The following is a 27,192-nucleotide window of genomic DNA, read 5'->3' as shown; positions in this document are numbered from 1 at the left end:
CTAAAAGTTTGTTTATTCCTAATGATTAGCATTTAACTCTATTGCCATATTATCTATAAAACATGTTCTAATTTTGAAGGATTTTGTGCAGAATGTGCTGTGAGCTTTATTGGACGGTGCACTCGTCCTGTTGTATAGGTTGTGGCCTGTAAAAGCACTGCGATGACAGGTTGACTCTAGCTGCACGGTCTCTCTTCCGTGTTGCCTTGGAAATGCAACCTGTTTTTTTTTAACCACATCACTTCCTGTGCGATTCTCCTTCCCTCAACGTCTGCGAACACTGCACTAGATTCAGCTGCTATAGTCAATATTCCCCATTTAAAGACAATGCGCCAGATGCACCCCGCACTAATCAAATGGATATGAAATCATTGGTGATATGATGAACTGTTAAAGTGAATTGTATTTATATAGCACCAAATCAGAACAACAGTTATCTCGAGATGCTTTGCAAATAGAGCAGGTAAAGGCTCTTTGTTTTTAGACACAACCATTGCAACAATTCTCACATGCATGAGCAAGCACACACTTGATTTTAGCACTGTAGACTCGGCAGCCTGCTGTGCCTAATGTATCCCAGTAGTACAGGCTGCCAATTGTGAAGTGGCACGCACTGATTTTTATTTTTATATACCGTACTTTTTTTCTGATTTCCCCCCATTTTCTCTCAAATTATACTTGCCCAATGTATCCCCATGCTGCCCTATTGGCTGCCAACGGTCGCTGCTCCACCCTCTGCCGATCTGGGGGAAGCCGAGACTAGCACCATGCTTCCTCCGACACATGCGTAGTTGCCAGCCGCTTCTTAAACATTTAAAAGAAACCAAAGTCAGCTTAGCATTCTTCTGGAGCTTTTTTTGGAAGCCCTATGGGAGGATGCTCCCACCCCCCACCCCCCGCTATCTGAATGTGATCCAACATCTTTTGTGGGATTTTTTTTAAATATTGGAGATCTTAATAATCTTAATAATATAATGATATCTGTCAGTGTTCAGGACAACGAATGGTTGGAGTAACAGACTGATTAAGCAACTAACTAATTTACTCACCTTGTAACAGTCATGCACTGCTAACTATCTCTGTTTAGCTGTGCTTCTTATGGTGCTTCTTGGAGCTTCTCTCCATGCCTTATACCCTGCTCACTCATGCTGGGACTGCCCCACATGATATATCTAACACCCCCTAGTGAGAGCCACATCTGGGCACGAGTAATGCCCAATGACTTTCAATGACTTTGGGCGAGTTGTGTTCGCTAAGAATATGGGTAGGAGAGTTATGGCACCCAAGTGATTGAAAGGTGATAAGTGTTATCTTAAGCCTGGGCTAGTTTGAGCTGTGCCTGCACTCAAAACAAACACACATGCAAAAAAAAAACACACACAAATGTTTACCGAATGTATTCTGTACCTTAATCAGCTATAGCATCTTTCGCTTGTAGCAAAAATTCAAATCCACCAAAGAGATTGCATTGATTGACATTAGAGGCTTTTTTGACTTTTAGTGTGTGCATTGTGATTCGGATGTGTCCCGCAACAGGACAGAGGAGACATTCCTGGTTGTTTGTAACTGATGTGCATAAGAGAACAGTTTGGAATGATGTAATAAAAAGTAATAAAAAAAAAAGGTAAAAAATATTAATAAGAAAAATAAAAAAAGACTGCAAAATCCAATATTAGCTCACTGTCCAGGCTTTAATTTGGACTAATCTGAATGTAACAAAGATATCTTGACACAATCTCATGGAAATCAAACAATAAAACCACCATCAAACAGATTCACTGCATTACAACTCCCACAAGTACAATATACTGCACATATCTATTACAAATTGAATGATTTTGAATGTTACATTGCCCCCCGTCCCCTTATAAGGAAGTATAGAAGGCTTGATGCTGTTGAGAGAATGCTAAGAGTTGAGAGATGAGTGTGTATGAGAAAGTAGACACTTAGACACTGTGTAGGCCTCGAGCTGGCCAACTGCCCTGCACAATTAGACACGGTGTAGGCCTAGAACTGGCCAACTGCCCTGCACAAATTTGCAGTCCAGGCACTTGTTTAAGTGAATTTATTGCAGTCATCATCCAGAGTCTGATGAAAAAGCCTCTGGGACCAGATGAATGGTCTGACAGTTGCTAACTATTGGCACTGTGGACATTGCTACTTCATTAAAATGCAGTACTGATAATTTGCCTGACTGGAAATTTACTATCTGTAATTATTTATATCTGGTTTTTTTCAGTGATTAGGTTTTCTACTGTCTAGTATAAGCAGGCCTAAGGCTTGAGATTGCACCTGGCGTGGTTTCTATCTGATTTATTCTGGGTTATATTGGTAACGTAGATATTAGCAGCAGTTGTTAACACCTCCCATAGACGCTCATTAGAAAACTGTACAGAACATGCATGCTTGGATAGCTGTAGACCCCTGGAGTTATGGGTTCTTCTCTCATTGGGTTTGAGACAGGTTAGTCTGGTGATGTTCATACTATTAGATTGAGTTAGGAGGGGCTTTGGAAGGTGTCTTCACTGCCACTTGAAGTCTAGGATGATCCAAAGAAGGATCAGGCGGTATAGGTAGTGTCACTGTAAAAAACTAGATTGGTATAGTGTCACTGTAAAAACGAGGACAAACATGTATCACTTTGTTCCGTTTCATCATATTGGTCTGATTTTGGTAGTTGCATTGGGATTTGGGTGTTTCCCACAACAGACAGGTTGTGTTTGTAACTGATGCACATAAGAGGACATTTTGGAATGACAAAAAAGAAAAGAAAAACGGTAATAAAAAAGAAAGTAAAATCAATATTAGGTCACTATAGTTTGGACTAATGCGACGTAACAAAGATATCTTCGGACATTTCGAAACTATTTGCAACAATATGTGACTGTTCTGCCTCATCTGTCATTAGAGTTGTTTACAGTGAAGTAACCCAGTCTGAAGCAGTGATATTATAGCACGACAATGACCTGTTACATGAATGCTGATTTCACAATCGAAGCATTGCTTCAGACATGCTGCCACTCTGATTGTGTTCGACATGCAACACACATTGGCCTGTCTCCCACTATAGTGCCTGTCAACTGCAACACTGAAAGAGTGCTGTTTACTCTGTGGGTCTATCTGACGTGTGAATATGGGTCTATCTGACATGTGAATGTTTGACAATCTTCACTGCTTGAAATGTAATAGTGAGCCTAATCTCTTAACTCTGTTTTTTTCTCTCTTATTTCACTATCGTAATTCACCGGCAATACATCACAGATAGCTGTTAATACTATGAAACCCAATAAAATAAACCATTTGAAAAGAAAAGACACCCTGAGAGACTCGCCTTTTGAATTCTTCATTTTATTTTGAAAGTGGAATGTCAGAAGTGGTTATGGCTCATAATGATTTTTTTTTTTTTTTTTACCTCACTAGGATGTTTCCAAGCATTCATCATTAAAACATGTTGCATTACATAACATAAAGGGGATGACATTGCAAAATGTACAAACACACTGACTAGAATCTAAATGACCAAAGTAAATACAACACAGCTAGCTAGGTAAAGACTGGTGTGTGTGAAAAAGGAAAATTGCAGCCATTGCAGGCACTAAACATCCTGGCTGTCTGGGGATAAACCACCATATGAAATTAGATGTGTTTTTTTAACCTGTTCAGACTTTCACAAGATCAGACTTGGCGACGTGCTGATTATAGGATGTTAGAACGTATCAATAGTCAAATGAGGAAAATGTCACAATCTTCTCTTCTCAGCAGTCAAGAAATGACTATATTTTTACCACATACAGTAAGATGAAAAACCTAACCGCTTTCTGTCAGTCATGGAGAAGAAGGCTAAGCAGACCATCTGGTTCATGTTCTGTTATCTTACCAATTAATTAATACAAGAAAGATATTTGCAATATCATACATACTGTAAGGAGCGTACCATCTGAAATCAGATAGGTAGATAGATACTGTAGATAGATAGATAGATAGATATGGAATCCTATATGGTAAAAAGAGAACACTTTGTGAATAATCTTTCAAAAAAACAAAACAGCAGTGCCACATTTTATATTTCTACTCATTTGTGAGAGTAATTGATAGTGGTGATAATCTGTGATAAACAGTTGACTTTTTGGCAGGTAGAAATATATTAGTATGATCTATTCATATTTACAATTCAAATGTTAGACTTGATGCAGGCAAAATACTATGGTGTGTACCTTTGTACAAGAAGATACTACAGTTTTCACATTTTCCTTCATAAAAAAAATAAGAAGACAAATAAAGTTCAGTTGAGTTTTGAGCTGCAGACATCACTGCAGTTTAGCAACAATGACACAAACACTACAGGTAGAAAACCATGCATGAAGTCAACACGGTGCGAGTGTGTGTGTCAGGTGAGTGTGTGTGTGTGTGTGTGTAAGGTGAGACAAGAACGATTTCTGGATAAAACAGCAAACTGTTGTTGTGTTTTGGCATTTCGTTTACAGGACAATGGCGTTTTGGGGACAATAAAATGCAAACTTTCGATTTTTATTAAATGCCACGCTTCGCATCGCCGTGTAAACTGGCAAAACACAATTCTTGTGAAAACTGTGACGACACAGCTCCACTTCCTGCATGGAAAACAATAGGATGAAACACAATAGGAGAATAAAGTAATGAATGCAAAAGGCATTCAACTATCAATATGGCCTTAAAGCCACAACTGAATTGCATTGGCATTCAACAAACTATTATGACATCAGTCTAATAATGAAGTGTTAAAAAATAGGCATTCGAGCATATTAATTAATTAAACTAAGATAATCCACATCTGAAATAACAGCCAATGTTTCACCAAATTCAGTCAGTGACACGAAGCGGTTACTAACCCAAAATGAAATGTCCCGTTGAACTAACCATGAACGGATTCATGGATAATTAACGCTCCTCCAGCAAAGTTTGCTGCACCAGCAGAATACAGACCCTCAAACTGACTGCCACATATCAATATCCTCTGCCAAATGCTCTGTATGGAGGATCGAGGGCGCTTGGTCCATGTTAACATCTCACTAGCATCTGGAGAAATAATACCCAAAATGGTATGCACTGTTTGGTAACTGTGTCGTCTTCCAAACTGAAGCAGGTCATAACTTACCTACATAATATGGGCAAATAATAATTTAGAAAACAGGTCTATTCATAGGGCTTTACTGGGTTTTTATGGTTCTAAACTTGAGTAACTATTTAGTAAATGTTCTTATAAACAGCCTAGTATTTTCTTTTCATACCGTGACATGTTTCGACTGCTGCAGTATTCCTGAGATGATGATGTTGCTGTGACGTGTCCTGTCAGCTCATTTATATGGGTTTGCTCATGCTACCTAGAGTGGTAGGATGACCATGCCCCCTGTTGGCTGATGGTTTCTGTAGGACTGCATCCCAGGTTTGAGAGATGTATCCCCCCTCATCCTCCCTTTCTCATCCTGCTGCCGAAACACTCATCCATGCCTTCATCTCCTCCCGTCTCGACTACTGCAACTCACTTCTCTATGGCATCAACTCCACCCTCATCAATAGACTCCAACTGGTCCAGAACGCAGCCGCCCGACTCCTCACCCACACCAAATCCTGGCACCACATCACCCCAGTCCTAAAACAACTCCACTGGCTTCCCGTCTCCTCCCGGATCCCCTACAAAATCCTGGTCATCACATACAAAGCTCTTCACCAACTGGCCCCCCCATATCTCACCAACCTCCTCTCCCCCTACCAACCCTCCTGGTCCCTCAGATCCACCACTGCCGGCCTTCTCTCCACTCCCAAGTCCAACCTCGGCAGTTTCGGTGACACAGCCTTCTCCAGGGCAGCTCCCAAGCTCTGGAACTCTCTCCGCCCGGACATTAGAGAATCAGAGTCCCTAACTGTATTCCAATCCCGCCTCAAGACCCATCTCTTCTCCTCTGCCTTCTCTTAAGTTCCCCCTGCCTATCCCTGTGTGTCTGTGTCGTGTTTAGTGTAAAGCGTCTTTGAGTCCTTGAAAAGCGCTATATAAATCCCATATTTATTATTATTATCCTAGTTGACTGTCCCTGGGCACGTTTCCAGTTCTCTACTGCCTCCTGTCAGAGCAACATCACGCGGCACTTCTGAGGAAGACTGCAGGAAGCCAGCAGTCGAAACGTCAAGGTGTGAAAAGAAAATACTAGACTGTTCAACAGAAGTTTGCTGTTTTTTTTGTTTTGTTTTTTGCGGAGACCGTTCTCTCTCTAAAGGAGGCGTCAGACGGTGGTGTGTAGGGGGGTTGCTGTGCTGTGTGTGGGGGAGGTGTGGTCAGAGGAGGAGGACAGGGAGTGGACGGAGGCGGAGCTCTCCCTCTGCAGCTCCTCCACCTTCCTCTGGAGCTCTGCCCTCAGGACCAGCAGCTCCTTCAGCGTCTGGTGCACCGGCATCTGCACGCACGCGCACACACACACACACACACACACACACACACACAAAACATGAGGCTTCCAAAGTGGGGTCTGCGAGCCATGTCTAGGCAAATTATTTGGAGAAAAAAAAAGATTGAAAAAAGTGCTGTATCCACTGGCGATTTGACAGATTTTAGATGTAAAGGGACACACACATCCGCAGCTGACATGACTGTACTCTCTTTCAGAGGCTGTACGAGGGAAAAACTGGCATGGCCATTTTCAAAGGGGTCTCTTGACCTCTCACCTCAAGATATCTGAATAGAGAGCTAAAAGTGAACATCACTTCCTGCTTCAGCCCTGTACCAGAGATTTTCATCCGCCATTTATTTTCCCATAGACATTTCGTAAAATGCTTATAAAAATAGTTTTACTGGTTCAAACCAAACGGTTCAGATATATTTCACCCAGACCAAAACGTAAAAAAACAACATCGAAAAAACATTTTCTCTAAATCCGCAATTTTTCTGTTTTATCTCTTTAAACCGTGTTATGATTATGAGGGGGTCCTTGGAGAAAATTCTCCCCTGTAAAGCGTCCCTTGCCCCCAAAAGTTGTCTGCACCAGCCAGGGTATATGCAGGAATCCTGAAGTTAAATTCAACACCTTTTATAAGAGGATCCCCTGCCAGCCTACCTGTGGCCTCATGCATGGGTTCCAGCGGGTATAATAACTGGTCCACAGCTCCAGATGTCTGCAGGAGGCCAGCGGGTACAGAACATGCTGCTCATAGTCCACATAGAAGGGATTGGTGAAGTCCTCTGGCTGGCTGCAAGGGAAGACAAATCAAAGGCAGAACATTTTTCATCCATTCTTTTACTATCAGTCACTCACTCCCTAACATGAATGAATAAAACAACCATCTTACTCTACCTGTTAATGTAGGACCACAGCGAAACGGTTTTGTTCTGCACTTCCTAGACAAGGCAGAGGCAGGAGACAAAAGAAACAAATGAAAACTATCTTAGTGCTAATTTCAAACTTGCCACCTGTTCTGTCTGAGAAGCTGACCAATACAGCCTCACAGACGCAGGCGCAGCCTTGGTGAAATGATTTCAGTGACTGTATCAGTTGTTTGTTTTTGAACATTTTTAGCACATTTTAACAATACGGTGATAATACTGATAACCGTGATCATTTTGGTCACTATAATCGTGATCTAAAGTTTTCATACAGTTTCATCTCTAGTTGCAGGCATGAAAAGGTTACAGTAGTCAGCTCATCAGAGCTCGGAAATCTCACAGCAATATTTACATAATGCATTTTAGTTAGATTTTATTATGGGTGAAAAGTGCCTACAGCTGTATTTCTGTTGGTATAGTAAACAATTTTCCACTTGTAGTATCAAATGTTTACCCATCTAAAATATCAAAGTATCCCCTTATTTGTCAACTGCAACTGCTAAAAAAAAACTACCCCCGTGAATAGATGAATGGTACATACCTTGGCTACCCTCTCCTGTTCGCTGTTATAGAGGAATGTGCCAAAGAGACAGCTGTAGAGGTGGTCCAGCACCGTGATGAGGAACAGCTCGTTGAACTCAAAGCCTGCTGGGAACTACAAGACAACATAACCTCTTATTTAAATGCATGCATTTGTCTCCATTTATAGCATATTCTATACCACATTTATAAAATATATAACCCACCTTGTCAAGCATCACACCAAGACAGTTTAAAATATTTTAACCAACTTAATTTAAAGTCCTATCAGTAAGTGTAGTATGGCGCCCTCTGCTGAACAATGACGCAATTGTTTCACTCAATTGACAGATTGAGCTGCTGATAAAAGGACTAGAACATTATGTCGCTAAACATGACTCTGCATGTACTGTAACTGTATGTTACTGTATCCCGGTCGTTGCTCCACCCCCTCTGCAGATCTGGGGAGAGTTGTAGAGTAGACTAGCACATGCCCCTCTGATACATGTACAGTTGCCAGCTGCTTCTTTTCACCTGACAGAAGACTTTGAAGACTACAGTTGTGCAGGACTCTTGGGCTAGCAGTTCGTCAGGATTTAAACCCTGGGTCAGAGTTCAAAAGGTCAAAGGTCAGAGTTCAAAGGGCTGAGGAAGAAGCCTGACCTGTCGAGTCATCTGCCAAACACAGTCGATGAACTGGACGAAGAGAGGCGAGCGCTCCGAGTTGGTGTGGTTCTCGTCACCGTGACCCACACGCTGCACAACAGAAAATCACCTTTTAATACAGTTTATATATGTCTGAAACAATCATTCATCATTATCAACAATGGCAAATCATCTATTCGTTTTTTTTGATTGTCAATTTGTTACCAATAATCCTCAGCCATGAACAGATCAACTTGGTGGATTTGTTATCAATAATCCTCAGTAGAAAGAACCTGCTCCCAGCCTATTCAGTATAGCTTTTAAAAATGTCCTACCACTTCACTTGTCAATGTGGTCCATGTAACCTTCAGCGGGAGAAGACTCTGGCTAAGTGAGACTGGTAACTGGTGACCCTTCTCTGTACATACAGTATGTTTAACTAAGCCTTTAAGCAGTTTGTCCTTAAGGGATTCTGTAGTCTACTAGTTTTGTTGTGCTTTATTTACAAATGTGTTGCAGTTTTGGTCACCCTCCGGTGGTCAGAAAACCGCTTAGTCCAGGTTTAGATTTGGAGCTCTGGTACAAAAGTGAAAAATTTCGTTTTTTGTTTTGTTTTGAAGGCCAGTGTAATTCTAGTGTGGTGCTGGTAATATAGCATTTGAAAACATGGCGGGGCGTCTTCAAAGTTAAGTATATGTTGTGTAAGCACTAAACAGTGCTGACTGTGCACATAACTGCAGAGGCAATATTTTTTTATGACATCTTAAAAACATTTTAATATTTAAGCAAACTGAGAGTGCAGTCTGTAGTCTTAGTTTATACCAGCACAGTGCTATCATCAAACTTGCGTTTGCTAAAATAACAATAGTTAGTAAAGTGTAACGATGATGATATTGCAATAGCACGATTTACATGTTTTACATGTTGATGTGTCGAAGATCCGATGGCACGGTTTACATGTCTCCTTGAGTTGACAAATCAATTCATTTCTACAATAATCGACAAAATTGATTCTAAAAATAATCAATTGTTGCAGCATGCTTCCTCCTTCCCTCTCCCCATTCCTTACAGCAGCAAACTTGTGTCCAAAACTGATCCACTCCTTCTCCACCAGAACCTGGAAACACAGAAATACATTATCATTCTTTAATTTCTCCCCAAATGTAATTGGCCAATTATTCCCGCTGCTGTCCCGATCGTTGCTCCACCGATCTGGGAAAAGTTGGAGACTAGCACATGCTTCCTCCGATACATGTGCAGTTGCCAGCTGCTTCTTTTCACCTGACAGCAAGGGGTTTCACCAGCAGGACATAGCGCGTGGGAGGATCACGCTATTCCCCCTGGTTCCTCTTCCCCCCGAACAGGCGCCCCGACTGACCAGAGGAGGCACTGGTGCAGCGGCCAGTACACATACCCTCAATCCGGCTTCCTACCCGCAGACACGGCCAATCGTGTCAGGACGCCCGACCAAGCCGGAGGTACAGTAACACGGGGGCTTGAACCTGCGACCCTCGTGTTGGTAGGCAGGGAATCTACCGCTGCACTACCCAGACGCCCACACATTACATACATTACTATGTTGTACAGATGAATCCTGACAGATGTAGTGTGTGTTGTGGTGTGTAACCTGGAATCCTCTGAGAGTGCGGTAGTGGCTGTCCAGCATCAGCATGGCCAGAGAGGTGAGCTGGGCGGTGCGGTCCCAGCCGTCACTACAGTGAACCACCACCGACGTCTTCCCGGACTCCAGCCTGTCTGCGATCCTCACTGCCCCGGCTAGCAGCAGCTACACACCACCGGACAGGACCACCAGGAAGCACATTAACAACAGTAGAGTGAAAGCATACCTGCCAAGTGCCAACACTCACGATTTTCGCGAGAGTCTCCATATTTCCTGTACAGTGCGGATCTTCCGCCCGGGACTTCCACTTCCGCGCAGCGGTGCCTTTTAAAAACATACATTGCATCGCTTTTATTTTGAAGGCTAAACGTCAAAATAGGTATATATTCACTAGCGTTCGGGACCGGGACTCTTATATTCGCCGGTACAACAACAGAGCGGCACAGCGCGGAGGAGGAAGTCCCGGGTGGAAGATTCACGCTGTACAGGAAGCCTAAAAAAGGTACGGCTGTCCCAGAGTCTATTTACGTGCAGAAATAGACTCTGGGTTCCCAGATTGTATGGGTACTAATGAGTCTCCCCTTGACAGATAAGGTAGCATTTTTTGAGAGGGTAGCGCAAGCATTTTTAGAAAAATCTGGGATTTTCTGTGGAATCAGGACATTTCCCCAGCCTAATGTTGGCAGGTACAGTATGTGATAAGTCATCTTTTGTATTCAAAGCTCAGTGAGGCCATTTACACCTGGCGCTAAGATGTGTTTTCTCTGATCAGATTGCAATCAGATTGTGTTTTATCACTTGAAAGTACAGGTGTAAACACCCCCAAAATGCATTGAAGAAGGATTGCAATCTGATCGGCCAAACCACCTCCAGAGGTGGTCAGGGATGCATTGTGTACACATTGAACACAAGTGTAAATGCAATGTGTCCTCTCAATCTGGATACAGCAACTTTATGCGGATTGAGAGGACACCCATTTCTGCCATCAGATTTGCAATCTGATGGCAGAAAACGCATGTTAATGGCAGGTGTAAATGGCTTCAGTGAGAAAGGTGTCATTAGGGATCTGATATAAAATAGTCTTACATAAGATAATGAATTAAACATGGCAGGACTATTTCCATAGAAAATATATTCTGCATTGATCCTAATGACTTGTAAGTCAAAATACTTCTTTTCAGTATTCCTAACATTCAAAATAAAGTCTTCTGTGTGGAAGTTGATGCAGTTCTCACCCGGATGTATTCCAGCCAGTGTGTCTGGTCGATAGCGGAGTGCCAGTGGGCCTCGTCGATGGTGGGGTAAACCACCTCCTTCATCTTCCTCAGAGAGTCTCGTATCACGTGGATGTTGGGGATCTCCAGGAAGTTCAACTCCACGTTGTGGTAAACGTTCTCACTCTCATAACCCCCATCCTTCGCCTGGGAGTGGTGGTGTATGGTGCAGCATAGAAAGATTACCATGTATTATTATGTCAATGACATTACTGCAGCAGAATGCCATACATCATAATAACTGAAACCATGAAAAGCTGTCCAAAACAAGTCCAGTTGTGTATGTTTGGCTTTAGATCAGGGGTGTCAAACATACGGCCCGCAGGCAAGATCCGGTGCACCAAAGGGTCCAATCTGGCCCGTGGGATGACTTTGCAAATTGTGAAAATTGCACTGAGAAGTCCCCAGTAAGAATAACTGGAGCATTTGCTGCAGCTAATTGGGATCCTAATAAACTAAACTAAACTAAACTAAACTAAACTGAACTAAACTAAACTTTTTCTTTTTTTTACTTGTTCACTGGTGTAAGTGAAATCCCCATTCTAAAACCCCATCGACTTTTCCCTGTAAGATCCAGGAAGCCCGCGGCTTCCGCCTTCCGCCTACAAAAAGACGTCATCCCTGCGGTGCTCTGTTATCTTTGTGATTAAAAGCGGGTACCTTGTTGGTGTCGGCCACGCTGCTCTGCCGCGCGTCAAAGATGCTGAGCTTGTGAGACTGGGCGTTGGCGTCCATGATGACCTGGAGGAAGCGCTCGTCCTCTTTACAGCGACGGTCTGAAGCTCCCACCAGCGGCTGGCTGCAGCGGGTGATGGTGGCCTGGGACTCCGGGTGGATCCAGGACAACACCTGCAGGCAGAGGGCAGGAGTTGCGTTGAGTTGTCTTCAATTATTCAATGTGGGAGACAGTGATTAATAGGCTATGTGCGACGTTAGTAGGGGGCACCTGACGCAGATTATGTGTTTTAAGCAAATCGTTATCACGTTTGTTGAATGTCAATGCGACTCATTGTGCCTGTGCCATAAGGCTGTATAGTATTGGGCTAGTTCAATGCTCCTATTGCCTACCATTGTCTTCCATGGCGAAAAAGGGGGCTGTGTCATCACCTGAATTGCGTTTCTCCACTTTACACGGCGACAGTAAGGGGCGGCGTTATCAAGAATTCCACTCTGGGAACTGTTTTCACTTTTTTGCGTTTTCAGGCACCAATAACACCGTTCCCGTGTAAAAGGAAGGCACTAACGCTAAAAAAGTTTGCATGCAAAAGGTTTTTATGCAGGGAGCGTTGCCGTGTAAACAGAGCCTAAGTAAGAGTAGCACTATCCTCTCAGCTCAGTAGAACAGTCATACTGACCGGTATGTGGTGCTCAGTAGAACAGTCATACTGACCGGTATGCGGTGCTCAGTAGAACAGTCATACTGACCGGTATGTGGTGCTCAGTAGAACAGATTCAAGATTCAAGATTTATTAAGTGTCCCAAAAGGGCAAATTGGATTGCAAAAAGCGTAGTACAAAGTACATACATAAAAACAAATAAGACAAAAAAACATTGTAAAAACAGTCTAGAGCAGCAGTTTAAAGTGCAACACAATAGTTAAAGTGCAAATGACAACAGTAGCAACGATCTAAAGTGCACAGTAGAGATATAAAGTGCATGGTAGCAAAGTGCAGTTCACTCTCAGCAGCACATTTATATCACAAGAAAGAGCTACAATGTATCATTGTATTAAAGCACAAAAGAAAAAACCTCGGTCCAGACCAAAGGGCAGACAAAGTATATAATACAGATATACTGTATTGTACCCCTAAGAATAAATAAAGATAAAAGAATAAAAGGATAAAATAAATAAAATAAATAAATAACAAAATAACAGCGTTTTTTCCGGTCATACTGACCGGTATGTGGTGCTCAGTAGAACAGTCATACTGACCGGTATGTGGTGCTCAGTAGAACAGTCATACTGACCGGTATGTGGTGCTCGGTAGAACAGTCATACTGACCGGTATGTGGTGCTCAGTAGAACAGTCATACTGACCGGTATGTGGTGCTCAGTAGAACAGTCATACTGACCGGTATGTGGTGCTCAGTAGAACAGTCATACTGACCGGTATGTGGTGCTCAGTAGAACAGTCATACTGACCGGTATGCGGTGCTCAGTAGAACAGTCATACTGACCGGTATGCGGTGCTTGGCTCTGAAAGCGGCCACTCGTTTGATGTGGTCGTCCTTAATGCTGGCGGGGATGACCAGGATGGAGGGGTAGGTGTCACACACCTCATAGCTGCTGTTCATCTTACTGAAACTCCAGCTCTCGTTGGGAAGACCCTGAAAAACACATTGAATCTTGAGTGAAGGTATCATTATATATTAACACATGACATTTATGGCTGCGTTGATCTGTAGAGGTCAAGTACTGTACAGTGAGACCATTGCTTACCTGTCTCCTGTATTCAGCTATGGGGTCATACACCTTCCAGCCGTCCACAGGAAACTCCTCCTTGTACACAAAGGCGAACAGAGGCTGCAACACCAGAGGACAGTTAGTGACAGGACTGTCCACCACAGAAGACAGTTAGTGACAGGACTGTCCACCACAGAAGAAGACAGTTAGCGACAGAGCTGTCCACCACAGAAGAAGACAGTTAGCGACAGCACTGTCCACCACAGAAGAAGACAGTTAGTGACAGAGCTGTCCACCACAGAAGAAGACAGTTAGCGACAGAGCTGTCCACCACAGAAGAAGACAGTTAGCGACAGAGCTGTCCACCACAGAAGACAGTTAGTGACAGGACTGTCCACCACAGAAGAAGACAGTTAGCGACAGAGCTGTCCACCACTCAGAAGACACCAATATGTTAGAATCCAGCAGACTGGTATACTGTAACTGTAACTGTACAATGGTTTTCAGCTGAGAAAAGTGGTTTGGGGGGTTTAGTTAAATGCAGAGCTTTTCCGCCAAATATAACTCTAAAGCATAATGTACATCAATTGTCCCCACTCCTTTGATATAAGAGTCTAAATCTCATTCACAGAACTTGTTCCAATCTTAATGAGACCCTTTTAAAAGCCTGTTGAAACTCACCATGCTGTTGGAGAGAGGGAAGGCATGCTTAGACAACACTTGTACCACTTCTGGCTGGCTCTCCTCACTCTTATAGGCAAACCTCAGACTCCTCATGTCCTGATGCACAGAGAACATGTGATGACGTCAAGCTTCAGCTTGGCAGATGTTAACAAGAACTGGAGACTCGTCACTGTGTGTGTGTGTGTGTGTGTGTGTGTGTGTGTGTGTGTGTGTGTGTGTGTGTGAGTGTGATTCCTACCTTGCAGACCAGCTCCAGTCCTCTGGTATTCTCTCCATGGTTGGGGACGCTGATGGTTTCTAGTCGACTGATGGCTCCCAGGTTCACATCAAGCATGAATGGAGACTCCTGAACGAACGAACGGAGACTGGACTTAACACAGAACAGGACTGGTGGAAGATACGTGAGTTAAATGTTAATAACCGCTATGATGGACAAGCGTACACTCTACTTTTGTCAATGCCAGATAACTTAAAACATGAATTCAAAATGAATATTAAACCAATGACCGGCAAATAAACAAAAACAAATTAAGTGTTTGTTCCATTATGAGTATATATACCTTGAACTGAAAAAAAATATGAGATATGATAAATGAAACATGTAGTACCCTCTCCAAGCTGGTGAAGTACAGCCTGTAGTCTGTGATGGTCAGTGTCCCGGTGACCAGACCACTGAATGGACAGATATACATCACATCCTTGGCTAGATACACAGACAGACAGACAGACAGACAGACAGACAGACACACACACACACACACACACACACACACACACACACACACACACACACACACACACACACACACACACACACACACACAGGTGATGAGCAAATTGCACATAACATTCTAAATAACATTTTAAAGGAATATATACCATGCTACGGTGCATAATATGCTAATGACTTGAGATGAAGTTAGGTAGCGTGTACTAACTGTGCATTAACATACATATTAGGGATGTTCATCAATTATCGAAAATCGATAATTGATCGTTAAGGATTGGAATCGATCCTGTAGCATTTGGATCGATTTTTTAATTATTAAAAAAAAAAAAAAAAAAAAGAATTTGGACTAGGTTTGGGTGGAATTCGTTCCTCCTCGCCCCACTCCATTGCACAGCCGACTAACGTGAGGTGGAGCTTCATATAGTCTCTAGTTTTCTGGCTGGGCACGGGCCTTTGTGCCAACAAAACTGTTTTAAACATGGGAAATTCACACCGGCATGCGCCGGGGACAGCAGTGTTGGAGAGGAGACACATTGAAATAAAGAGTTCATTGAGGAGAACACGTTGTCTTTCGTATTTTCTGCCATAGGCATTCATTTTGTAAAAAAAAAAAAAAAAAAAAAAAAAAAATGAAAATTGAAAATTGAAAATTTTCTAAGTATTAATATGATCGATAATCGATAATTGATCGTTAATTTTCACCAATTATCGATTTTGGAAAATTTTCAAAATGAACATCCCTAATAGTGTGCTAAAGCATTACAATGCACTTCTGCAGACTAAATGCTGTGCTATCATTCTACTCAGCCCACAGAGGAAAATATGGCCCCCTTTACACATGGCATTCAAATGTGTTTTGGGGATTGCAATGGGATAGTGCGTGACCACATGAAAGTACAGGCGCCCAAGTCTCATTGAGGACAGATTGTGATCCGATCGGCCAAACCACCTCCGGAGGTGGTCAGGGACGCATTGTGAACACAGTAAATCAATGCAATGCGTGGTTGATTCCCTGAACTTACCCACAGCCTGGATGCTCTCTCCTGGGATGAGAGGAACCTGGTCCTGCATTTGGCCCTGCCTCCCGTCTCTCAGACCCTGCGGGTTACTGTGCGCAACTTGAGGCTGTAGACAGGAACATTTGACTGATCATGTTCACAACAAGATTTGACTGAGATGAGATCATGTAGTTCAGCAGAGGTTTTCAAAGTGGGAGGCGGGGCCTCCCCAGGGGGGCTCCAAGCTGTTTCAGAGGAGGCTCGGTGAATGTAAGTGAAAGAATATGATAATAAATATTACATTAGTTAGCAAAAGGAGAGCACACATAATAGCCTAAATATGTGTGATATGGTTAAAGAGATAGTTCAGAGATACAGTTTGGGGAATTGGATAGATTTCCCCACTTTCTCAGAGTCAGAAACAAATAAAGCCAGTCTGAAGTATGTCAAACAGCAATATGAGGCTATTTTGGCTCAATTGTTGGGTGTCAATGGGATCAAATAACATATCCATGATCGCATAGGCATCCAGGAATTTAGTTAAACTGCGGTAAGTAAACGCGTGGTTGGGGGGGGGGGGGTTGGGGCTTTGTCCCCAAGCTTTGTCTGAGGGGAAGCCCACAGTCTCAGACTTTGAAAACCCCTGTGCTAGGGCATCCACGACTGCTGCATTTCAGTAGTCAGCAACTACTCCCAAAAAGTGGTCGACTAGTCGCAGGAGATATATTCTATATTTTCACCCGATAACAATGATCAACTCTACTCAAAAAGGTCTCAAATAGGACAGCGTTAACTCCTACAGGGTTAACGCCCCTAAGAAAGCTGACAACTGTGCTTCATAGGGGCTGGGTAGAGGGTAGTTAAAATAGCATAAAACGGTTAGCTAGCTTAGCTGACTATAGCCCGAAGGATCATTTTACAAAGCAACTTGTGTTATTATGTTAACATGAAAACTAGTCACTCCTAATGTTTGTACTTAACCAGAAGTAGAAGCATTAGCGATTCATGTTGGTTAGAAAAGAAAACTTTGATTTCTTTCTCACAAAATAGGGATTCCCTTCTCGTGGAGCTACAGTGTGTTAGTGGCTTCAAACAGACAACAAGGTGGAGATTGGAGTAAGACATATAGGATGGCTGAGACAGAAGAGGGGGAATAAGGAAGAGAAGAAGAGAGACAGCAGGAGGAGGCATGCAGAGGGGTAGAGGGAGGCAGGAAGGAATGAGAGGAGAGAGAGAGAGAGAGAGAGAGAGAGAGAGATAGAGAGAGACTTGCCAAAGCATAGGGAGGAAGCTCAGAATCACTTTCTCCATCGTAAGAGAGCTGTTCACATGTATCCTGACCCAGGGGAGAGCGAGCATGGGGAGAGAGAGAGAGAGAGAGAGAGAGAGAGAGAGAGAGAGAGAGAGAGAGAGAGAGAGAGAGAGAGAGAGAGAGAGAGAAGAAAAGAAAAGAAAAGAGAAAAAAAGAAAGAAGAAGAAGAAGCATATTGAGTTAGTATAAGCAGAGATTGAAAGTAATGCTATTCTCTAGAGTGTGTTCAGAGCTGGTGGTTTCCATTAGCTAGGAGACAGACACAGACAGGAAGTAGGATGTGAGTGGGTGGGACTCTGTGGACAGGAGACAGGAAGTAGAGTTTGTCCTCCAAAATCAAAGACAATTCTCACCCATCAACCAACAAGTCATGTTCAGTTTCACACATCTCAGTGACATCCTGTTCACTTAGTATGCCATTAAGTCTGTCTGCTTTGTTAGGATAGAATATTAAAGGCACTGTAACACACTAATGTAGATGTTTAACAGTTTAAACCAATTTGATAAATGAGTTAAGAATGCATGTTCTGTCATCAACATTAGGAGTTTACATTTGGAATGAATTCACCTGAAAGTGCAGGTTAGAGGTTAATAAGACTAGTGGAATGCACACAAAATTCACTCAAGCATAACTGGCCATTTTGGACCCGGACCATAGATCATCAATCGCTTCACAACAGACCTACTTACATACATCTTGCTTGCCTGCAAGGCCTCAGCACAGTAACAAGCCTCTGGTACAGTAACAGGCCTCCAGTACAGTAACTCGCCACTCCAAAAATCCATCTCAAAAGCACCAAAAACATGTATTTTATAACATGTTTTGTATTTTGTAACTGTGTTTTAACACAGTGATGAGACATGTTGATAATTTTTTTTAAATGAAATTAGTCTCAAGTCGAGGTTTTTCTCTTACAATTTTTATGATAGCATGTCTGCTGCTTTAGTATTCCCTTTCGCTGTGCAAATTAGTCAAAGTAAATAGTTGAAGTTTTCAGGTTGTGGATGGATACACTGAAAATGTAATATATTAATGTGTAAGGAGGATCACTGTGTTGAAAAAGACATGCTTTCCCGTGCGTTTTGGGTTGAGCTGTTAGGACTGGACTAGTCAGCGAGACTAGGACTAGCCTGGAGAGAGATTTTAAAGTCTCATCTAAGGCCCATCTTAAAAGTTAGTGAGCAGCACCTTGAGAAGCTGCCAAGAAGGAAGCAGCTGAAAATGAAGATTAGATCAGATGAATCTTTTCAATGGCCCAGGCCCCAGGGCAAATCTGATCACTGCAGCAGCAGAAGCAAAGGGACACGACCTCACATCAATGTGTCCATCAATGGATCATGTGAGGTTACCACCAGCATCGTAAAATATACAGGGGCACAAATTAAAAATTACATTTTCAAACATTTCAACACGTTTAAGGGAAACATTGTCTTCAGTTGAAAATAACAAAGATGATTTTTAATGTGATGAGAATTATTTTTTGCAGTTAATGTTCAGCAGTCCACAATGGATACACATGAATGGGAGGATTCACTAACTAACAGACTAACCAGCTGTCTGTGGTCCAATATTCAATTGAAGATGTTGAGCTAAATAAAACTGCTGTAGCCATCTAACCATGAAGCTATCAACCCAGTGTTCAGCCCAAGCTAAAACTCCCTGGTGACGCCCACTCCCACTCCCTGGCGGCCCACTAGTGGGCCGTGGAGGTACTGCAGGTGGGTCTGCCAACACTCCCGATTTTCACGGGCGGGCAATCAAATGGCTGTAGAAGGGTAATTTCTAAAGCTACAGTGGAGATCCTGTTATCAGAAGAAACTAGAAGACCTAAGGCAGCCATAGGTACCGAGCATAATATGCTAGCTTGTCGGGAAGGGGGCTAAAGAACACTCCAAACATAGGTTACATTTTGGCGAGGGAAAACTATTTCAAAGAGGTCCCTTGACCTCTCAGCTCAATTTATCTGAATGTACCCACGAGTCTCCCCTTTACAGATAAGGTAGCATTTTTCAAAGCCTAGCGTTAATAGCTTGTGGATTGATTTCTTCTGTTGTTGCTTATCACATGTTGTCTCAACAAATGTGTTATGCATACAAATACTTCTGATGAGTAAGGAGGGGGAAATGTTGGCAATCTGCTTTTGGGTATTTTGCCAAAATGTTTTTGTATGTGGATGGATTATTAATTTCCCTTATGCCCCAGTTCACATGCTCTGTTAATGAAATACAAAATATATTTAATATAAAAACATATAGGGAAATACATCATTTTGGTCTCGTGTGTTGATCAGAGTTGTGATGAAAGGATTTGGTGGACCCCGGTGGATTTTCAGATTTTAAAGTGGGCCGCGATATTCTTAAGTTTGGGAAGCCCTGTTGTAGTGAATGCAGCCTAATCAGTCTAATTACATTAGAACAGCTGTGACACGTCCCGTGTATCGATCGGTATGCATGGAATGCCTCTTGTCCAATCAAATTCCTTGGCTGGAACTAACTGTTGTATAATTCAATATAAAGCATATTTTGGTTAACACTTTAGTTGAAGTAGTGCTCATAAGTAAGTGTGTCATGAGGGCAACATTAGTGAATTTTAAGCCACATGGCATCATCGATGCATTGACAATTATTATAATCAGATAATTATATAATAGACACAGGATGTGCAAACTAAATTTGAATACCTCATGGGGCAACTATATAGTTAATAACATGATATTAAATTGAATGTAATTTTCTGATGACTGTCTTGAATATATTGTAACATGTAACATGTATCTTTTTTTCTGGAGCTGAGCTGTCTGTGTGTTTAACACTTTGGCACACAGACATGCATGTGTGTGTGTTGAATGTTAAGTATCTATTACTAAAGAAGCTGATATGAAGACTACAATTCTTACCATCAGATTCAGCCTCCTGGAAATCTGGGGGTTAAAAACACCAAGTACACAGGGTGGGTTACACACATACTATACACACACACGCACACGGACATGGACACGGACACACAGTGCTCCACGACACAGGAGATCTTCTCTCCAGACCTGTTACACGCACGCACGCGCGCGCACACACACACACACACACACACACACACACACACACACACAGTCAACATACAGTGTAGGCTGATGTAGAACCACTACCCCGCCTATCCTGCATTAGCTATGTACACACAGTGGCAGCTTTTGGTCAGGTATTCTGCATCTAACACCATGCCTGCACACTGGTTACAGTAACATCTAACACCAGGCCTGCACACTGGTTACAGTAACATCTAACACCATGCCTGCACACTGGTTACAGTAACATCTAACACCATGCCTGCACACTGGTTACAGTAACATCTAACACCAGGCCTGCACACTGGTTACAGTAACATCTAACACCATGCCTGCACACTGGTTACGGTAACATCTAACACCATGCCTGCACACTGGTTACAGTAACATCTAACACCATGCCTGCACACTGGTTACAGTAACATCTAACACCATGCCTGCACACTGGTTACAGTAACATCTAACACCATGCCTGCACACTGGTTACGGTAACATCTAACACCATGCCTGCACACTGGTTACAGTAACATCTAACACCAGGCCTGCACACTGGTTACAGTAACATCTAACACCATGCCTGCACACTGGTTACAGTAACATCTAACACCAGGCCTGCACACTGGTTACAGTAACATCTAACACCATACCTGCACACTGGTTACAGTAACATCTAACACCAGGCCTGCACACTGGTTACAGTAACATCTAACACCATACCTGCACACTGGTTACAGTAACATCTAACACCAGGCCTGCACACTGGTTACAGTAACATCTAACACCATGCCTGCACACTGGTTACAGTAACATCTAACACCATGCCTGCACACTGGTTACAGTAACATCTAACACCAGGCCTGCACACTGGTTACAGTAACATCTAACACCATGCCTGCACACCGGTTACAGTAACAGTGTACAACGTGAGCCTTGTCTGACAAACAAATATGTTTATCGACAGCACACAAAACCATAACAGGCCCAGCCTAATAAAAGGAGGCCTCCTGTAAAAGGTTCTGTAAAAAGCTAGCAAGGCAAGACTACGTATAACTACGGTAATACTGCAAGAATTATGAGCTAGTAGGAATACATAGTTCCCTCACTGCTGTCAACACAGCAAATACAACATTTCCTTTATTCCTTCATGCCTTCATGTTGACTCATTACATTATAATAATACACTGTCATTTAGCAGACGCTTTTATTTAAAGTAACTTGTAATAAGTGCATGTTGTCATTAGTATATAGACAGTTTTCATGGAATTCTGTTGCTAGGGAACAGTTTGAAACCTACCTTATTTCCTGTCAGCTATTGTATAAGTAAGTGTAAGTTAAAACCATCTATGCATTAGTCAAACCAACTGTATATCACAGGCTTCATCAGCTACTAAGCCTTTAATAGGAAATAAGTACTATTTGTACTAGTAGTCAGATTTCCTTTCCTTTTTTATGAGAGTGGGGAAGGGGAATTTTGTTGCATCAATGGCGTCGAGGGAAGCCCCTCCAAAACAATTCATTTGATTCTATGGGGAGAAGTTGGGCCTCCTTAAAAGTGGTTGACCCAGAAGACAACGCTTTAAACAACAGTGGTGGTTCTGAAGGGGAGCAGTGACAGGGCAGGTAAAGGAGAGACAACAGCCTGCAAAGAGCAACTAAGCAACTGCGGGTTGCAAGTGGGACCACTAGTGCAAGGAGTGGTACCAGTGCAAGGAGTGGTACCACCAGTGCAAGGTACTTACTAAGCAGTGCACGCAAGTGAGCAGAGGCACAGAATAGAGCCATTAACTCCCAAACTTAGTGCAGAAGGCCTTGACACACCTTGTCCAGGTAAATATACCTAGACACGCTGCACACACCTTGTTCAGGTAAATATAGCTGGACACGCTGCACACACCTTGTCCAGGTAAATATACCTAGACACGCTGCACACACCTTGTCCAGGTAAATATAGCTGGACACGCTGCACACACCTTGTCCAGGTAAATATAGCTGGACACGCTGCACACACCTTGTCCAGGTAAATATACTGTAGCTGGGCACGCTGCACACACCTTGTTCAGGTAAATATAGCTGGATATGCTGCACACACCTTGTTCAGGTAAATACTGTATAGCTGGACACACTGCACACACCTCTCCATTGACAACATACTTTGGCTTTTATAGAGCATTTTGCCAGATAATTCAAATTAAATGCTTTGAGATAATCTGCCAAATCAGACATATCAATGTATTAAATACAGGCTATTCTTTAGTCAAGTGCATGACTCAATAGAAGTGAAAGCTTAGTCTGCAGATAAAACTAACACAATGACTAAAGGCATATAGTAGACTGGCCGGGTCATTTTATGCTTAAAATTTATGCGTATCCAAAGGAGTTTTCCTTGTAAACAAATAGTTTTCTATAGATATTGTTATAGAAGATATTTATCGGCTATAATTTCATATCATGGCAATAATACATAAAAATATACATTGAAAATGATCGGCCCGATATATATTGTGCATCCGCACAGAAAAAGGTGCACCCAGATGCTGCGGCCACACTGATCCGTCGAAAAAATGAATTATTGAGGGATATATTTCTGATATATTTCTGTCTGTGGGCTGTTTTGATACGTCGACAAGGTGGGATTTGCGGATACAGCTTTGCTCATGATGGTATTAGAAGAAAAAAGGAGCAGCAGACTAATCAATCAATCAATCAACTATACACAGTATAGATTCAATAAGAAACTGACCTACAGTCATCCCAACATTACACCAGGCTTTCTCTGTTTTATCTTTGTTTTAATTGTTGTTTCCATGATCGCCTAATTTTTTCCTAAACAAATGTAGGCCCGCCTCTGAAAATGCCACAACAGTAGTTTTGCGGTATTGTTCTCAACCCGACTTGGTCTTGGTCTAGACTCGGTCTCGAGTCTCGACCCCCTCCAGTCTTGGTCTTGACTCGGACTTGATTCACCAATGACTCGATCTTGACTTGGACTTGACCGAGGCGGTCTCGACTATAGCCCTGGAGTAGAAAGCAGGCTACTGACAGCCTGAAGCAGATCAGCTAAAAGCAGCATTTTTAAAGGAAAGATTTTCCGATTTTCAACCCACTTTGTATCATTATAATCTCGATATTATAAGCAGATGAACAGTGCTTACCTTCTCTATATGTTTTCCACATGGAGAAATATCCTCCGTTTGGTTGCCTGCAGAAACTCTGCCCCCGCCAGCTGGTATGAGTCATTAAGGCTTGTTAAGCCTCTCGATGGATTCTCCGTGGATATGCGCATACAGAAAAAATAAACAATAACAGCCACCCTCGAAGGCGCCCTTGAGCAACATCTGTTTACTTCCGCGTTGCAGAATGTCCAGCATGACGCGTAACGTGTCATTCTGTTACAGAAGTGCCTGGAATAAACTGCAGAGCTCTCAGTGCAGGAAAACATGAAGACAAGGTAAAGGCTTGCCATCTGCATATAACACCGATATTGTAATGATACAAAGTGGGTTGAAAATCTGCAAAGCCTTCCTTTAAACACATGGGAAAATAACAGATGCCTGGACGGCGGACACACACTAAGCGTGCACATACATACATACATACATACATACATACTGGCACTGCCTTACCCTGAAATCTGCTCTTCTCCCAGCCTGCCAGTTACAAAACACAACCTTATGAGAAATACTGCCAGGAAACTGTGTGTGTATTGTATGTGTGTACTATGAATGTGTGTGTGTTCAGTCAGCTACCTTGCCATCCCTGCTGATAATGTCCGGGGGAACCGATCCTGAGATCTGACTGGAGATGGTGGCTGCTATCAGCTGTTTACACCACTCTACGTGAGATCCTGTTGGACTGGAGAGAGAGAGTGTGTGAGAGAGAGAGAGAGATGCTCTGAAATGGGCTTGGTATTAGGGCTGCACGATATGCAAAAAATATCACATTGCAATATTGACAGATATTGCAAATGCGATATGAGTCGAGTTTATTTATTTTATTTTATTTTATTCGTTTATTTGACAGGGACAATGCATATCAGAAAAAACATGCCAGAATTAACCAAAAAGGCTAGTTTTCATCTGTAGTCCCTGGATCACAGATACAAGAAATACAAAGGTACACATACATACACAGAATAAATACAATCATCTGAAATATTGCATATACTGTACATGTCACACACACACACACACACACACACACACACACACACACACACACACACACACACACACACACACACACACACACAAAAACAGGCAGTCATTGGAATTATAGTGGCTACATAATTGATTGCTAATGAGCTTTTAGTGGGAATGCAGATTTTTGCATTTCATTTTCACTGAATATATATATATATATATATAAATATGCTATTATCAATTAGCAATATTATTAAGCAATTATTAATAATAATAATAATTATTTATTTTTAGGCATTGAAGTGATCCACCAATAACCACTTTATTTTAAATAAAATCTCTGCTTTTACAATTGCTTCATACTGGTATCATCCATCCGCCACTGTTTATTTTGGTGGAACGTCATGTTCTGCAGTACGTCAGTACGAAGTGAATAGCCAGATTATTAAACAGAGTTTGGCACGGAATTCTATCCACAATGAAGAACAGCCCATGATGAGAACAGCATGTATCTGGGCTCCAGGGCTAACGTTACACAGACAACGCCCATCAGTTGCACCAAATACCATGATGATAGTATTGTCTACTTTCATGTGAATGATATTGATAGGCTATTCAATTAGAAAAGGCTCTGTGGAATGGCAAGAGTGCAGGCTAGATTCGCATGGGGAAGTGGAGGTGTAGCCTACATTAATGATGCGATCGAGTAGGAAATGCATTTGTCGTTAAAATGCCTGAGATGGATGCGTTTCCTGAGACAGACGCTTCTACTGTACGAAAAAGTTTGCTTAATTTTCGCTTCACACAGACAGTGCATGAAAACATTCTGTGTCGGCCACATCCGTGTAGCCTACAGTAGGCTACTGTACGCCTCATAATCCACCATTCTGAGCAATTAGTCCGTAGTCGCATTTTAAAGCATTGCTCATTTGCAAAAATGCAGAACTCCAAGCAACATTAATTGCAATACAATTCTAGCTATTATAACGGTCGCTACCGCCCACCACAGGAGAACCAATTCTAAAATTTGAAATTTGATTTGGCACAAGTGCTGCTTGGTCGATTCTATCTATGCCGAATTGAAGATAAGATCCTACATTCAGAGAACGTCTCTCAGTTAATGTGTGGGTTGTGTAGCTTTGCCAACTGGCAAGGAAGCACTACATTGACAGGTTATTGAATGGAGTTTGGCGTGTAATCTCAATACAATAGAGAATTTACGTTTTGGTAGCGTATAAATAAACTCACCTGTCCAGAGTTTCAGCGGCGGCTGGTCCGCAGCTCGCCTGGTTCCGGGACTTTCTGTTCGGACCCGCTCCGTCCGGCGCCCCGCCGAAACCGCCGGCTGGCTTCTCCATCTGACCGAGGCCGAGCGCTTCCTTCCTGTGCTGTGTGACCGCCCGCCTGCTGACTGGCCCGGGGTACGCTCCTCTGATGATGTCGACAGATGACGATGGGCCTAGTGGGAGTGATGGAGAGAAGAGGCTGCTGTGATAAGAGGCTGAGCTTCATGCATGTTTTTCTTTTTCTCCTGTCCAGCCATTTACTAGGCGAGGTGAGATTTGAAATCGCCCCCCACAGGCGACCAGCGGGATTACAAGATACTGTAGCGTAGCCTATATTCCTAGTAGCAATGAAAGGAATGCATGGAACTTTAATTTGCAGTAGCCAGCCTGCTGTTGCACTGTAGTAGCCTATGCTGCCAGGGCCATCAACAAATGTATAGCCTGCCTAACCCAGTGATTCTCAAACTTTGTCATGTCAAGGACCCCTAAACTGACACAAATGAGGGCGAGGCCTTGGACCCCATCTGATAAGATTTGATCCCAAATGAAAAGCCAAAATCTTATCAGATGGGGGGGTCTGATAAGATTTTGGCTTTTCATTTTTAGTAGCCTACAGACAGTGTATGAAACCCATGACCAACATAGTCACATACATTGTCATTGTGTTACAGATGGATGGAAGTATAGTGAAAATAAATGATCCTGCAGCTGAGTTCACAGACAGCATTCTGAACATTGTTACAGGCGTGCTCCCACTGTCCATGGTGGAGAATGAGGGCTTCCAGAAAATGATTTCCAGTTTCAAACCCAGGTACATGCTTCCATCAACAACCTACTTCATGAACATGATGGAGGAAAAGTATAAAGATATCAAATTCAAGTTGAAGAACAAGCAGATTGACAGTATGGGTCTCACTATTGACATTTGGATGAGCGTGGCTACAGAGGCGTATCTGGGGGAGACGTGTGACTTTCTTGGGGAGGAACAGAAATTGAGTCCCACCCTGACAACCATGCTACTTGATTATTGTATACAGTTGTATGCAATTTAAGAAATAAAAGTAATGCTTTTTCTAAAAAGGAAGCAATGTATAGTTCATTTTAAGAGACGTCTTATTTCCCCTTGTATAATTACTGTTGCTCTTTAATAACGCAACAGTAGTTCTTGTC

The 27,192-nt window shown here is 42.5% G+C and overlaps 1 protein-coding gene across 1 annotated transcript; it reads right to left on the bottom strand.

Moving 5' to 3' along the window:
* Positions 1 to 3,335: 3,335 nt before the first annotated feature.
* Positions 3,336 to 26,179, bottom strand: mtmr1a (myotubularin related protein 1a). The gene is made up of 19 exons (XM_083640323.1): positions 25,985 to 26,179; positions 24,344 to 24,449; positions 24,221 to 24,244; positions 20,436 to 20,459; positions 16,251 to 16,353; positions 15,107 to 15,201; positions 14,737 to 14,844; positions 14,496 to 14,594; positions 13,851 to 13,934; positions 13,589 to 13,738; positions 12,071 to 12,259; positions 11,372 to 11,557; positions 10,143 to 10,301; positions 9,585 to 9,632; positions 8,534 to 8,626; positions 7,893 to 8,006; positions 7,323 to 7,366; positions 7,086 to 7,218; positions 3,336 to 6,428 (listed from the first exon to the last, which is right to left on the bottom strand). Exons 1-19 carry the CDS (start codon positions 26,092 to 26,094, stop codon positions 6,258 to 6,260), a joined length of 2,040 nt encoding a protein of 679 aa, XP_083496449.1. The 5' UTR covers positions 26,095 to 26,179; the 3' UTR covers positions 3,336 to 6,257.
* Positions 26,180 to 27,192: the final 1,013 nt, after the last annotated feature.

This window comes from Poromitra crassiceps, assembly GCF_964638095.1.
Source record: "Poromitra crassiceps genome assembly, chromosome: 7".
Classification (NCBI taxonomy): domain Eukaryota; kingdom Metazoa; phylum Chordata; class Actinopteri; order Beryciformes; family Melamphaidae; genus Poromitra; species Poromitra crassiceps.
This window is presented reverse-complemented; position numbering and strand designations above follow the sequence as displayed.

Excerpts from the sequence above, each read along its gene's own strand:
- mtmr1a (XM_083640323.1), bottom strand. The coding sequence starts at position 26,094 with ATGGAGAAGCCAGCCGGCGGTTTCGGCGGGGCGCCGGACGGAGCGGGT. Across the intron at positions 16,354-20,435 it reads CCAGGAGGCTGAATCTGATG|CCTCAAGTTGCGCACAGTAA; the intron begins GTAAGAATTGTA and ends TCCTGTCTACAG. Across the intron at positions 7,219-7,322 it reads CTGTGGTCCTACATTAACAG|CCAGCCAGAGGACTTCACCA; the intron begins GTAGAGTAAGAT and ends CTTCCCTTGCAG.